Source organism: Tyto alba, unplaced genomic scaffold (assembly GCF_018691265.1).
Source record: "Tyto alba isolate M040663 unplaced genomic scaffold, T.alba_DEE_v4.0 Super-Scaffold_23, whole genome shotgun sequence".
Taxonomy (NCBI): Eukaryota; Metazoa; Chordata; class Aves; order Strigiformes; family Tytonidae; genus Tyto; species Tyto alba.
This window is the reverse complement of record NW_024881297.1, coordinates 5533581-5550355: the sequence shown is the minus strand read 5'-3', so window position 1 is coordinate 5550355 and position 16775 is coordinate 5533581. Positions and strand designations below refer to the sequence as shown.

Genomic DNA, 16775 nt, shown 5'->3' with positions numbered 1-16775 from the left:
CAGGATGGCCAAACTGAAAAAGTTTATTAGAACAACAATGCTGACCGAACATCATAAAAATTGACAATAATAAAGCAATTAAGCATGAGAGGGCTACATCTATTTAAGAAATAGCCTACAGGATCTGTGAAAGCAAAGTAGGGTAGAGTTTCTCATACATTGTCAAAAGCCGTTACACAAGCACTGCAGAAACACAGTGATCCCATGTCTGAAGAGAAGTTCGTTCCCAGCACTGCTGCAAAGTGCTTATGGCATGATGCAAAATAATTTTCTCTGTCTCTTAAAGGGAAAAATTCATTCCTTCTTACTTACAGATGCTCATCAAGTCATTGCGATCTCTTCTAACTGTGTAATACCTAGTAAAAAGGGCTTCTGTTTGGGTTATGGAATGCTATTTTAAGTACAAATAGACAGATATTTACAACAATTACTTGTTGAAATTTAGACCAGCTTCCCTTCAAATTTGATCTCTAAATGATTATGTTTCTCATAGTTCTCTCCCAGACAGCTCATCGCACTATGTAGTTCTATAATTTTGCTGTTCACAGTGAAAATTGTTTCTCAGATAAATACACCAGATGTGAAAATTATACTCTTCTACCCCCACCTTTTTTCTTCCCCCAGGGGAGCTGTTCAAAACTTACATAGTGGTGAACAGGATCTGCTGTCTAACAAGAACTGTAGTTTAACTAAGCTTCAAGCAGTTTAAATGAAATTTATTGCCTAACCACTTTTAAGATACATCTAACACACCAATATATCTACTATTTATCTACAAACAACACAAATTTTGCTTCAAAACAAACATGGATCAAAATAAACTTCTAAAATACCCACAAACACTAATCTCTCTCTCACCCTTGCTTTTTCACTCATATTGAAATACATACTTGGTGCTCTCCCAAATTATTGAAGGGAAAGCATTTCATTTGCACGCAATAGCATTCTGCATGCTGGAGCAAATTTTCTGGACTGCCTGCTTATTTCGAGTTTTCAGTTTCAAAAAAAACCACACACAGAACGTAGACTTCATGAAACACCTATCTACACTTTCCCTCCCTCATCAAAGAGAGTTTGTGCCAGGCCCCACAATGACTGGTTTTTGTCCTCATGCACATTCCCTGATCTTGTGAGCCAACCCTCAGAGCAGCCCCAGGGGCAAGAGCCTCCTTTAGAGAAGAGAGCAGTGGAACCAAACAGGCACAATGACAGTCTAAAGCTCTTCAAAGACAGCCAGCTAGCTAGAAAACGCTCCTTACAAGTTATTCATGGGTTGCAAAATCTTCGAAGTTAGCAATCTCCTAAAAAAGCATCTCTGCCACACTGGGATACCCTCTGACAGGAATCCTCTCTGTACTGAGATTTTGGCTAAGTGGGAAGGTCAGCTACTGTATAACATAGTACTCTCATATTCCAAGTAAGTTCTCAAATAAATGCATCATATTATTTATAACATATTCAATTTCAACAGCATCAGTGTGATTTCCACATGCAATGGAACATCTCCCACATACTGCAGTGTCATCCCATTTCACTTTCCTGTGAGATAAAACCAGTGTAGGTTGTCTTTGTCATTTGTGGAGGGTTTCAACTGGTGCACGTGGTTGACCTCAATTGTTTTCTAGGTCTACACCAGGTTACCTGTAAGCATGCTTTATGTATGTGCTCGAGTCATTTGTTACAATACAATTCAAAAAGTATATATCACAATGAAAACATATGGTGTATTGACAAGTTCTGTAATGGTTTGAATTAGGAGACCACCAGGTACTTGGCAGGAATCTGTATATCTGATGACTTCTCGATTCAATGACGTGATACCAAGAGGCACTCTCGGTAAACATTCAATCACAGTGAATCACTTTGTCAAAAAGCAACAATTTCCCCTCATAACAAACTCTGTTGTCAGTGATGTCCAACAGCCCATGAGCATGTACAAAGTACAGCTATAAAGTTGTTCACATTAACAGGCAAGGTGGCCTACAGCATCACTCAAATGCTAAGGAGGGAAGTTTTTAGGAATATCGCGTGTAACATACAGGACCCCCCTTAAAGCCCATTAGTTCTCATTCCAGCCATCTTATCATGCTTCTTTCAGTAACCCTTTAAATGTATTTTCTTACAGCTGGTTTTCACTGAGTCTCACTTATGAGACCATTAGTTAATTTGAGCAAATGAAATGATCTGTTGACAGAAGAGCTGTTTATTTCATTCATTTCAACTAAAAGCTTTCATGCATCAGCTCCTTCCGCCTTTCTCCAATGCTTCCTTTAGAGGTAATAATTTATAATGTGAAAGTCATTGTGTTTGGTAACATTAGGCAGCCAGAAAGTTGGATTTTGTTTTCTATAGCTAGGAAAAGAGAAATACTCCTATTGTAAAGGTTTAAGAACTGAAAATACTAACAAATACATGTGTGCAAAATTATTTTTAAAAATCAGTGACCAAAAAAGAAAAAATAAATTGTTTTTTAAAATACTACCAGTTTTTTCTATCAGTACCATCATATTTCACTGAGCTTACCCAGATACTTCTTTACCACACTGTTTCTTTGTTTTGAACTAACATTATAAACCACATAAAACCAGAAATACAATCATAGATGCACAGTATGGTCTGGGTTGAAAGGGAACTTTAAGATCATCTAGTTCTAACCCCAACGATGCCCAAGAACAAACACTGCAAGGCTCTAAAAATGTGCACACTGTTTAAGAAAAATCCAGTTAAATCCCAGTTATTACATATTTACTGAGAACTGACAATGTATTTCACAAAGGCATTTGGGAAGATTCATTTTGTGTATGCCCAGGAGTGATAAAGAAGTACCTCCTTAATTACATGTACCAGTTTCTTGTGTGTAACTGGTTTTAACTTCTGTAACATCTACTGGGCTTACATTTACACCTGCAAAATTCTACAACAGAAAATGAATCAAACTAAAGATCAAATTCATCTTCCAGTTTAATACAGGAGGAATTCAGCTGACAGCAGTAGAGAAATACCGAAATCAATATGGAACCCAAGGTCCTTATTCACTCTGAAGATTTTTTTTTTCCTATAAAATAGTGCTGTGTCAAGGAATACTATAACTTAGTAGTACACATACAAGGAGACAGGGTTCTGGCTCCATTTAGCTCAACGGTGTCAAAAGAGCCACTGATTTCTGCAAGGGCATGACTTCAACCTTAATTTCCAAGTAGACAAAACACTACATCAACAGATGTGGTGAGCAGCCAGCTAGTACATGTTCTCTGCTTTGTACGAGGATCCTACAGAAAAATATCCCAGAAAACAAACATACATCCTTAAGCTAAACTTGCAGTTTTACAATCTGAATTACAAGTTTTCAAACTGATATTGTCTGATTTTAAACATAGCCATTTTTTCAGAATACTCAAAAAGCAAAGGGTTACTGCAGAAAGCAAATTCAGGTTAGAGAAATACATTTGTGAGCAAGTCAGACACAAAGAAATTTAGCTTTAAAAACAACACAGACTAGCCACTTGAAGAACATTTAAGTATATGAAACAGAAAACTGCAGTGGTTCATCCTGTGGCAGCCACACTGTCATTCCTCACTGCAGGAAGAGGTTAGAGTTGTCCTGCTGTCAAATCAGGGTTTTGACTCTGCAGTCATCACATGGTCACCAAAATCCCTCCAACCCCCACGTACGAGTAAACCCGGGGATCACCATGGAGTGCAAATCACATGTTTGAACCACTTGAGCTTTCAGAAAGTCCAGGGAATAAAAATGAAAAAGTTTAAGAGACCTGGGTCAGTTGGAGGAGAGAAACCCCTCAGGAAGGTGCTACCTCCAAGCTCTGCTATTTTACCTTGAGCGGGTAAGACAGCGGCTCAACTGCCTTTCCCTCGGAGAGAGGAAAGTACGGACAGCCACTCCCCAGCTGGAGATAGCCAACACAATACATGACAGACTTGAGCTTATTTTCTACATGCCTCGAGAACATCTAACAACAAAGTCCAGTAACTACTTGAACCCTCCAATTCTTGATGTCTTTGCAAGAGGTAAGGCTCTGTCCCAAAATTCATGCACATCCCTTTTCAATCACTTAGAAATGTGTGAGTCCCACAAGAGCCTGCTTCAAGACTGAAAAACAAGAAGAGTTGTTCTGTTAGGAGGGAAAGACATTTAGCTCTTTTTTCCCCCATGTGTATTTTAGTCAGTGATTTAATCAGAGTATGCGGAATCTCTAAAAACATATATTTTCTAGCTAAAGCATTTATATAGTCACTTATATTTACATTCTTATCCCTCCTTTTTTTTAATTCACAATTTAATAATGTGAATGAACACATAACAAATAAGAAATATTTCTTATATGCATTGCTACATTATATGTACCCTGACATTGAGAATCAATCTTCTGAATTGGCCAAGTACGAGTACTTTAAAAAAATGAAATAATAGGTTTGGTTTCATTTATTTATAGTCTGTGATAGCCTGTTTGTCTGTGTTTTAGTGACACCCTTCAATTACTCAGCCAAACACTTTGAGGTGTTCTCCTAGTGAGATATTTCTTCAAGCAAATAGGCCACGACAGAAATTTTCCATTGCACATGCTAGCATTTAACACATCCTACTGTCACAAATACAGTAAGCTAAACTGCAATGTCCATTTGCTCTATATATCTATAATTGCATCCCCATGAAGATTACTATTCTTTACTGGGTTGGCTTTATTTAAGAGATTTACTAAAAGGCAAAAAATTGTTACTCATCTAGGTACTATTCAGGAGATAACTCAGGCTATGTTTGCACTGGACAATCATGCAACACAAAGAGCAGGACCTCAGAAATGTACACATTTGGGGACCTTTACATCACAGTAGCACTAGTCTGATCTTAAGAACTGGCTATCTGTTTGAGGATGGTGCCCTGGAGCCCAGCTTCTTGTTTAATGCCTATATTTTTCCAATTAAAGACAGTAAGTGCATTCCAAGATTGCTCTGTGATGCATGGCCAACGTGTGGTAAGTGGGGCCCACTGAGAGAATTGTTTCAAAATCACTCTCTTCCTCTCAACTCAAATGCTACTGTAGACACAATGTCACATATGTGTATGCAATCACTCATCAGTCCCTCTCGAGCTGTCTTCATAAGGAACCTAAATCTCCTGCTGTGACAAAGAAAACCAACTACAAGGTCTTTAAAGTGAGCTTAATTGGTCTTGAATTAATAGCAGTTAATAAAATTATGCATTTGGATCAGAATTCTAAGCGAATCTTGAGGTTTCTTGATGACAGCTAAAACCATTCAAATAATATGCCCCATGCCTTGCTGTCAGCAGATCTGAAAAATGACCATTTGCCACAAGTAATTTGCAGTTATTCACAGCTGTTATGTTGCTAAAATTATACAATTCATGTATTCTATAATATGTACTGAGCTCTCCTAACTTTTGCTTCACTTTTGATAAATTACAGAAGAAAATGAAGAAATAAAAGATGCTCTATATTTCTCATTTTCCACATGCTTTTCTACATGAAGCATCAGTTTTGCTGCCTTCTGATGGAAAACATACCCTATATCTAATCATGCAATTTTTAGGCACTTAAAATAATCTACAAACCACATACTATAAATAAACTAGAACGATTTTTCCATGATGACTTACAGAGAAGGAATCTTGGGGGGAAAAAACCTATCAATTACATTAACCGGTCCTTTTTAAGATACATTTTTCCAGAACAGATTTGATAACACAAGAGCTACCTTAGCGTGCTGTGTAACATTTTAAGTAATATTCTTTGCTTGCTTTCTTACCCCCTTTCTGTTGCCAGTACTTCATGACCCTACAAGCAAAATAATAGAACTGTACCATAAAAGTACAGCCAGCTCCCTAGAAGCTGTTTTTGAGGTTCAGAGGACTCTGGATCCACTGCCCCATTTTCAAGCATTCCAAGTGCTTTTATACTCCATTATACCTGTTGCCAAAGGTGAATCAACATTTAGTACACAAACAGTAGCAATCGTGCCTATGATTTCTGGAGATAAAATATAAGGAAAAAAGGTTCTGCTTGTCATCTGCCAAGAAGTCTCAACAAGTAACATGATTTCCACACATCCCTACCCCCTTTTAACTGGGAAGAAATGCACACTAAACCCTCAAGAGATTAAATTAAAGCTTTACATCTACATTAAAGAAACATGGTTTCATTTCTTTCATACTACATCTTTCCAATGACATCAAATTTGAGATATATTTCATATTTCAAGAGCAGAAGTGATTTGTTTGAAATTAAGTTAAGATTACCTGCATGACTCATGCAATTTCCGTAGCGATTTATTAAACAGACAAACATATGTTCAGTTAAAAAGAGAAATCAACATTTCTAGAATACCCTCTTTTTCTTGAGAGGTAACCCTTCATAGATGTTGGGAAACAGTAAAGGGAAAAAAGATCATATCAGCACAATATTGTTGGTCATACACAGTGCAATCTTATGCTTCATCGAGTCTTCAACAGAGGAAGCAGGTATATTATAAAGTGCCTAATTCATAAGTTTTTCCTGTCGGCTACAGTGGTTGCTTTGAATGGCTCTAAAGTAACAAGCTGCAACTAGTGCTTTTATACAGATTCAATAATATACATTTCAAAATAAGAAAGGACCAGCCACCTAACTGCTTTCACTGCCAATACTCAGTGCAGAAAAAAAACTAAACAAGTTCAATTCCACTGGGTATGAATTTCATCTGATGTCCTGGTTGTAGCTCTCACATGACTGAGAAACAGGAATAATGGGGGGGGTGGTTGTTGTTTTCTTTGTTGGGGTTTTTTGTGGAAACCCTTTTTTTCCTCCCCAAGCAGTGGAGCAGGGGGAGGAAGGCTGAATCCTTAGCTTACTAATGTCCCCATCAACAGATTCCACCTAATCCTTTCACATGCCTAAACACTTTTGATGCTGGCACTGGCCCGTGAAAACATAACTATAATTTGTTCCAATTGCCATGAAATCCAAATCCCAGCTTACAGGGTACCTATGTCTTCAGATACATCAGTATAGCTGTAGGCTTCCTCTCTGCCGCATCAAACCTCTCCCAAAAGATCAGCCTCAAGGTATTCACACAGTAACTGAGACGCTTGCTCTGGGACACAAAAAGGAGTTCCTGAGTCTTGCATAATTTCCTAAGGCTTTTGTAAATACAAACTATAATACCCACAGAGCCCTTTATCACCTTGAATAAACAAGTAATATTCAATGCATACCAGAGTATAGGTGAGGGCTAGATAGGGTAAATATACACCTGTGTAAAGAAGTTGAGACCTGTCTACCTGCCAAGTTCATCTGGTCATAAGACCTGTGTTGGATTACAGGTGAATTCTCATTTCTGAGAGCATAAAGAAATCATTAGTAATTCCAAAATCCATCAGTAGTCCATTGTCACGTTACCCTGCAGCTCCCACTCATTTTTTAAAACTATCTTCTACCTCATACAACATATTTCTCACATAAACCTTTCTTGGTCAAGTTTTTCAATGGAATAGGTTAATATGCAAATATATGCAACACTTCTGCCATGACAGGCTTGGTTTAGAAAATTAACCTCTCAGATCAACTTGACGTATGGATGACCTGCAAAACCTGATACGAAACAGAGAGAAAATAGGAACCTCAGCTAATAGAGCCACACAGAGTGACCAAGCACAGCTGAGAGAGAGGTCTGTTTTTTTCCCAGGCACAGTAAAGTGAAGTTTTTGAGACTGGATGTTTTTTAATCCTCCTTCTCCTCCCACTCTCTGTTAGAAAAGGAGGAGACTCTTTACCCAGCTTTTTTGTTGCTTTTTTTTTGTTTTGGTTTTGTTGTGATACTTTTTTTGTTGGTTTTTGTTTGATCGGTTTTGCTCTGGTTTTGTGGTTTTTGCTGTTGGGTGGTGGCTTTTTGTTCAGGGTTTTTTGGGTTTTTAGTTCTTGTTGTCAGGGGTTTTTGTACAAATAGGACAGGCTGGCTATATATCCACAAAAGACAAACAGAAAATCATCTTGTGGCAGAGGTTGATTTCTTAGGGTTCAGACATACCAGCACAGCTCCCACTGGCAACATCAGGTGAGAGCAGACACTTATATCTCCTAGATATAATATCCCTGTCATTGTGACATGCAGAAGTGCTGCTAAGTCTTCAATAAAGGGCTAGGCCTTGCTGTGAATGATGCCAGAGCAAAGTAAGTATTACAAAAAGCTTTATCAAGACCACACTCATTTAGCTTCTCAAAAGTTTTTGAGATCCTTTTATTTTTCATCTCCTATTTCCGCAGTAACCTGGAAGACTAGTTCTAAAGCAGGTAATGCCATCAAATAGCATTAACTCCTGCTGTGCTGAGGACCACCATGGCAGATAATCTCATTCGGACAGTGCTGTCACATGTGTACAGAGATTTTTGAGGTAGACCACCAAGCCTTACACAGCCTTATCTGGATGAACTGAGAAAAGTTAGTTGCACATTGACCAGTCTTTTGTAAGGAATCCCAAGGATTTAACTAAATTGCTCATTGGCTCTGAGAGACCCAAGTTGCTATTGTCACATGGTGCCATTCAAAGGAGGATGAGAAGTCATATGATGACTCCCTGATGTGTCTCATTTTTATTAGTCCTACTTGTGTGACTTGGAAGCAATCCATGGCTTGCACTGCTTTTATCTCAAAAGGAGGAGCAGGTTCTAGATGTCACATACTGAACAGAGAAGCACAGAAATCATGCGAGTGTCTCACTAAGCACAGACAGGATCCTGCAATGTAAGCATTGCTTGCCAGCAGTTTTAGCTTTCCAAAGAGGCAATGTTTTCTTTGGGTAGGCTGGTCTACTCAGCAACCAGCGTACATGGTCTTAGGGTCCAAGTGCAACCCCTAAAAACATATCAAATTGTCTATAGCCGTAGTTATACTATAGGTGGCACTGTCAAGATTCAAAAACAAACAAAAAAATACAACCAAACAAACAAAAAAACAAAACAAAAAAAAAACATGATTTCATAAGGGAATACTTTCTCTGTGTTGATTCATTAGATACACAAGAGTAAAAAACAAAAATGTCTTTTGTGTGCATTTATGATTGCAGCCAACAGATTTATGTTCTGAATCACTATTTGAAATGCATTCCCACATTGAAGCGTATTAAGAAAACATTATGGGGTCTCCTGTAAACCAGCAAACTGCAGAGTTGAGGCTGAAATTGCACATTTGATATACTTCATTATATCCAGGTATGTACTGAATAGCTTGCAATAATACTCACTGTTCCAAAAACTTTTGATACATAACCAGAGGCTGTTTTGGGGGCCTAGAAATTGTACCACTGCAGGAGGCCTGGGAACTTGGGAACTGAGACCAGCTGTCTTCAGTTTGATGGCATGCTTGCTATTTCTTTTTTATTTTAATTTTAAAGGCTGGCCCATAATTTATCTGCCCTCATTTTTCAGAGCCCCACATGTAACCCACTAGGCAGAGCTCTAAAACCTTACTAGTGCTTTCTGAATACAACCACTGCTTAACACAGCTATGGTGGCTCCTGGCTGTTGTTTCAACATCCCCTGCAACAGCAGTATAAGGATACATAGCACAAGAGCAGAGAGGGGGAATCAAACTAGTTCCAACATAGAAACCCATGCCTCAGAGCATCAGAAAAAGGAAACAAAGAAAAAAATCACAGCCAAAACAGGTTTTGTTTAGTAAATCCAAGGAGTTCTAAAAAAATGAAAAAAAAAAAAAAAAAAAAAAATCACTTTAAGCATATGAATCTATTCTACCTTTTTCCGGTTTCTCAGATTTGAGTTTCATCCAAGGAGGGGAATCTCTAGCAGAAGCTTCCAGGAGTTCTCAGACTGCATGGGATCCAGTTTCAGGTGCTAAGTGAATGTTACTGCCCTGTGTCCACAAGACTGAGGAGCCTATTACTGATCTCAACTCCTTCCAGGGCCCTCCTTAGGCCCTCTACAGTAACAGAAAAGCACATTTCATTTCCTACCCACAGATCTACGCAGCAGCCCGTCAGCACTGTGAGGGGACTGGAATCAATCTGTCAAGAGGTCTCAGCCAGTCCAAAGTGCTGGGGTCTGCACTGCTGCCTTTACATAAAGCCAGAAATATCTGTTGGTATAAATTTGTCATCCCTTTTCTGTCTGAAAGGATTCTGCATAACTCAGTAGTGCCCCCGTCTGTAAAATGAAGACATTACATTTCCTTTATAGGATGCTCTGAAAAATACAGCGCCAAAGAGAATTGCAAGAGTAAGGTGTTACAGTTAGGAACTGCACTTTTTTTTTTTTTTTTTTAACATTATGGTAAATATGTGGAATACATCACAGAGTGCTTCCATTTCAAGGCTAAACCATCACAGCACTCTTCCACCCTAACTCATTGCTGCCATACACTTTGTGTGCTATTTCTCCTGTAGAAATCCCTAAATATCCCAAGAAGCACAGTTCACAGGATATTTGTCAGGCAGCTGAAACTACAAGGCATTTGAAGCTTCATGAGAAAGCTCACTCACATATGTTGTGGAACCACACTTTAGGCAGCATTTCCTCTGCAAATTCTAGAGATTAATTAGCTAGCCATAAAAGAACAAATATAGACCCTAGAATTATAGGAGGGAGGGGAGTTATGCTTTTAGTTCAACTAGCAGAGTTGAAGAAAAGGAAAAAAATCATTAGGGTATGCCTGATCAACTTCCTAAGTGAGCAGAACCAGGAAAAAGATCACTATCACTTTTGACTTCCAGAATGCCCAGCACTGCCTTTGCAGTCACTTGTATTATTTTTCTTTAACATGAGAGGCAATCTAACACAAAAATCCAGGCTCCTGGATTCTTGCTCCCATAAAGGCAGCAAGAAACAGCGCTATTCTATCTAAACACAGCACTAAGACCAGGGTGACCATTCTGGGCTCATTTTCAGTTGTGTCATGAAGTGTAAATGAAAGCAGATTGAACTTGAATTGTGAAACTCAGAACTTCCCTCCTTGGATAGCAGGCAGGCACAAACTCTTCTTTGTGTAAAACTAAATTTATTAAAAAGCCAAGGATATAGTACCATTCTCCCTTTAAATTGAAGGATATTGATGTAGCTATATCTACAAGCAGTAATTTAAACTTCAGCAACACTCCCCTGAGCACACCTACATGAGCGTGGGGGAGCGACAGACAAAGCAGGAGAGATTCCTGCGTCGTCTCTGCCAGAATCACCCTGGTCAGGCAAAGCACCAGCAAGCGGCACACACAGACAGCATTGCCAGCGTGTACCAGCTGGCCGAGTCAGGAGGCACATGGCCGTATTCATGACACTGTGCTACACACAACGCACCAAGCACCCCACCAAAACTCAGCGGGGAACCTCCAATAGCACCAGTGTTCATGAGTGTCAAACAGATTCTCCCAACAACCAGGCTGCATCTTCCTTTGTTTAAAGCACACATGGGAATGAATTTTTCAAGGCAGTTATCTCCAACTTCTTACAAACTCAAAATCTACTTCACTAGGTGTTTTCCCTCTTGTATCCTTCAGCTCATCACTTACCTTTGTAGACTTCTGGGCAGAGTTTTCATATGCTTTGCTTATTTAAAAACATCATCAACAAATTTCTAGGTTTCAAGAAATCTCTCCTAACTCAAATAATCTTTTTCAAGTGTTCCACCTAAAGTTTTCCTGTGAAATACCTTGTTTTCCTGTTCAGATTAATTTTAAGATGCCAAGATGATTGTGATGTCACAGGTACTCACAGAAATTTTTCCAGTACGATTGGCTTCCTCTCTTTCTGCCAGAGCCCGCAAAAAGTTATTTTTCAGTTCTTTTCCTACACTTGCTAGTGACCTAGGAAAAAAAAGTTATAATTATTACTCTTAATTATTGCCACAGACACTGGATTCACTGTTGGATTAAGTGTTCTGTAAATATAAGGAGACAGTCATCACCCTACCGTAGCTAATTTGTCTATTGCCTGTTCCACTTTTACAAACCTTTAAGCCAGTCTTCAAAATTCATCACTACTGCAGACATACAATATGATAGTAGTTTATCAAAAGGTGACTTCTAATAGCACACATTTTCAATCATATATCTGGAGTAAGCTAAGCGTTTATTTTATATCTCTAGAATTATGGCCAAAGTCATGTTTAACATGATTAGTCTTTGGAATACCAAATTTTCAGTGTACCAATATAAACTTAAGCAGATTTAATACTTTATTCTTCAGCCAGCAACTAATCAAATGAACTACTACATACTTAGACTGCTTGATGCAGAAGTGTCAATATAATTTCTGTATCCTTGAGTACAAAGCAGGAAAAGATAAACCAATTTTTCTCCACAAAAACTGGCCAAAAAAAAAAAAAATCACAATGAAGGATACTATACACTAAAAATTACTTCTTAGTCTTTGAACATAATACATTCAAATTCAAACAGTCATTAAAAATAGAAAACACACATCTGATGGACAAAAGCACTGAATATGGGACAAACTCTTCAACGGAAATGTGATTCTACAGAACGGTTTCTGCAAGTCTCTTTAGACTAATCTAAAGCCCTTCTCCATCAGCAGGGGTCATTGCACTCACTCCAGTGTACTTTGCACACACAAGAAGGAACAAGAGACTTCCTAAATCCTGCACTAAAGTGGCTTCACTGGGAACTTTTCTTCTTTTAATGCCTCAAGTAGTGAATGCTGACTGGAAAGCGCTCTCTCAGGCAACCCAAGGCAAACTAGTGCCTCCGAGCTGAGCACAGATCTACCTGAAAGGGGAAGGATTATTACGTCCCCCCACTATCTCAATGTGATTATTTCATTAAAAAGCAGTAGCATTTGTCAATCTAAGTAAACAGAATACAGCATCAATAAAGATCTATCAAGTGTATAACATTTCAAATAAAAGAGTGACACAAAAACTGAAAAAATCCCTTTGGGAAGTTTTTAAATATAGACATGCATGGTAATGTCCTTAAACTGAGTGAAAAGCTTGCATCTAAGCTTCAAAACTCTGCTGTAGAGCTATCAGGTCAATCTCTGGCCGCTTTACCAGAGGTTATCCAGAAGTACATTAGATTGAAGCTGTTTCAGAAGTACATCTGCAGCACTGTAAAAATATAAAATGAAAGACTAACATATGGACTAAAACACCTCAATTAATTAGATGTAAAAGATGGATAAGACATGGAGAATCAAATTTTCCTTTTCACATCCAGTTAAGAATTCTAGATTCCCAGAGTCTTCCTTTCTCCAGCAGAGGTTAATAGTAAATCAGCAGTAAATCCATGTTTAACAAGTATTCTAGCCACCTTCGCTTGAAGTTTGTGGCTCCTATTTTGAACCAGATGAAGGGTGTGGGTGTCTGAAAGATTGTGTGTTTTTATCCACCTAAATCTTATGCTGCAGTAAGAGACTTCATTTTTCCTTAAAAACTTTGTCTTCCTCTCATTCATCAATCACCAGCAAAATAATCACTGACCCACTTGCAGAACACTAAGATGTATAAAACTTCTTTTTTTACTAAATATCATTACTTTTGCATTAGAACACACTGAGACATACCTGAAATCAAGCTGCACTGTTTCTGAAAAATATTAGGTATCATTGGGTGGTCCTGTCTAGGTCAAAAATCACAGTGTGTTAAAACACAGAGCTAAAATATTACAGGTGCAAGGCAGCAGCTTTTTGCAATTCTCAAGATAATTCCAAAAGGACATTATCATGCCTTACTTACTGTGTTGACTACTTGGGGTCTACTTCAGCAAGTCTAACTTCTGAAAGATGCAAGATGAGAAAATGCATCATCTGATATGTATGCATACTCTATTCTCAGTGACAAAGGCCCCTTGCTCTGTAGAAGATGTTTCAACATCAATAAATTGAAAAAAAAAAAAAAAGTCAGGATTTGATTAAAATAAACTAATTCTCCTATGGCCTGTGAGAAAAACCATCAACAACAACATTATGGCTGAATAAAACATTAGGAATGCAACACATCATGCTTGAACTGACACAGGAACAAGATCACTTGGAGCAGAGCTTAGTATTAACTGGCTGCTTTTTTGTAAAAAAGACAGGGGTGGGACAAAGATCCACAAAAAAACAGTCAAGCAAAATTATTGTTGAGTCATATCTGAGAAACATATGAAATATTTGTTCTTTCAGAGAAACATTTTTTGAAATATATCAACATGATTTTACCCTTATAACAATATCCCTAATGGTCTAAAAGTATTAAAAATTTCATGGGACCAGTGAGTGCAGAAATAAAACATGAGGTGTCCTCTATGACACACTCTTAACCTCTTAGAATTCTCCTGTTTAAAATACATATTATTACTATATATACTATTATTGGATAAAGAGTGACACAGAAGGTATTGCTGTCAAATTTTAATCACAAAGGAAACAGAAATAGGCTCAGGGTATTCTAAGGTAAACCTTTATAAAGTTAGAAAACTGCTGTTACAGAAAGAACGAGGACCTTAACGCTTAAGGTCTGAATTCTAAAACTCCAGAATCTGGAAGCATCCCCCAGCATCTAAGCAACTATTTCCTGAGGAAGGGACAAAGAGCTACTTGGTAGACATTCCACTTATTTTAACTGGCAAGGATTTACTCCTTCATTTTCTGCAAGAATGTGTATGTTATTTCTTTGAGTCTTGGCCTTTTTCACTTCTTTGCCCCTTGGGATGTACATCCTCCGCCACCCTATCCCAGCTCAGACATCTGTCTTTCCTCTCAGGCCTTGCCCAAGCAGGAAAAGTGCACCCATTTACCTTAAGGGAGATTTTCTACTAAGGTAGTTAAAACAGTGCAAAAGGTCACATGAATATCCTTAAGACTGGGTTAAACCAGGCTCAGTTAACTATCAAATGTAATCAATTAGTAATTGACCTAGCTTAAACTGTACATAAAGAATTGCAAGCTTCTGCAGACATAAGTGTGCACCAAACTGGTTTTAAAAAATTCCAGTCATACACAGTTCTCATCTGACTAAGGCCACATATCCACTGGAAAGATGCAGCATTTACGGGAACACTGTATGAGCATTTGTTACTAGCCAGTCCTTGAGGAAGAAATGAGATTTTTCTCTCCCTGCCACAACAGCATGTACAGTCTCCGCACTCTAGTTTACCAACACTGCATAAAACCAAGAAGAAAAAGATCAAGGCATTCCACACTGCTGAACTTCCCCCCCCCACATAAACAGGCTGAAATTTTGGGGTGTGACTAGTTAGGAATTCGTGAAGGCCAGGTAAATGTTTGTTCCAGCTTCCTGCCAGGTGGGATGAGGGAGTTGTTTAAGTAGGGAGGAGTGGCAAGGAATTCTCTAGCACCCAACGAACACTACTGTTTATTGAGGGTTACTTAACTTGCCGTGACCTAAAAACTGCTGTTTAAATGAAGTTTTAAAATATAAATTTACTTCCTAAAATCTGTATTAGGTCCTGAACAAAGCTAGAGGATTACAGATTATATATTAGTATAGAAAACATGCTTGCAGGTTACAAGAGCCCTTAAAAAGGGAAAGCATAGAATATTTCATTATTAGCATAAGTTTATGCATCTCCAGCATCACACATGCAACTGTAACATCTGTGCCCTGCCCAGAACTACTCCTACCATTCAAGTTCATGCCTCAGCATACTTCCTGAAGGATGCTTTACAGTGAAAGCACGATTTACAAGGCAGCATTATCTCTTTACAAGGCACTCTGATGCTAACTACATTCACCTGTAATCATCACTGCACACTTCTGACTGATATTTTTAATTATCATCTGCACCACATGGGTAGAGGCCCACACAGAGAGCAGCATGTTGCTGTGCTATGTGCTGTAGAACACTCCTGTCTGGTGAGCTTTGAAACCAAACACGCAGAAAAGCCTGGTGGAAAAAGTAAAATACAGGAGACCATTATTATTCTCATTTTGCAAATGCGAATCTGAGACATGCAAAGATTAAGTAACTTATCCAAAGATAACACGGAATGTTTGTTCAAACATGTTATTATTGTCACCAACCTGGTAGCAAATGCTCCACAAGTAGGTGTGTTGAATATTAATTTCTATATTAACTTCACCCTTTCTGAAGCTATGCTTTTCCCACACATACAGAAGAAGCATTAACGAGTAACACTCCTCACTACAGTATCCTTCAATGGAAGCAATACTGAAAAGAAGTATTACATTTTAGGAAAAAAATAAGGGATACTTTTCTAAAGGAAGTTGTTTGGGTACATAAAGTCGTAGTGATGTTAACACTATTAACTGGTGTTTGCTGGTTTTAATTCCATAAATACAATTCTTGTTTTATGATGCTCAAAGTTTCACTTACGAAACTGTACATTTCCTTCCAAGCTGCTCTTCTCCTTCCAAAAGCTCCTGGTATCTTCCACCATCCCATACGTCCTTCTCATATTCCCAGTTCAGACACCTTTTGCTTGCAGCATGCATTTTTGGTCTTCACTGATAGGTGTTAGTGAAGCAGAAAGAAGGAAAGCTCTTCTTAAACTTCAGTTTGGGCTCCTTGATTCTTATTTTGACAGGCTACACTGCTTTTTTTTTTTTTTTTCCATTTTGTTATGTTTCCCTAGGGCTTAATTTACTTTATTTTCCTACCTCTTCTACCATGTGGGCTTTTCCTGAGAGCAGTGGAGTCACAGTTGGAAACAGAACAATGTAGTTTAACTTTCAGAGAGCCCTGTTGACCTGGAGAATGCTTTTTATCAAACTGAGATAATGGGAAGAACATCTAACAATGACATTGTTATTCTTTCAAAAGTATGCTCCAT

At 38.3% G+C, this 16775-nt stretch overlaps 1 protein-coding gene across 1 annotated transcript in view; it reads right to left on the bottom strand.

The window, feature by feature from the left end:
- The window catches only part of CFAP299 (cilia and flagella associated protein 299), a 223713-nt gene that overhangs the window by 136109 nt on the left and 70829 nt on the right, over nt 1–16775 (bottom strand). Inside the window, 1 exon segment of the mRNA XM_032997972.2 lies at nt 11734–11824. Coding sequence (XP_032853863.2) covers nt 11734–11824 — 91 coding nt within the window.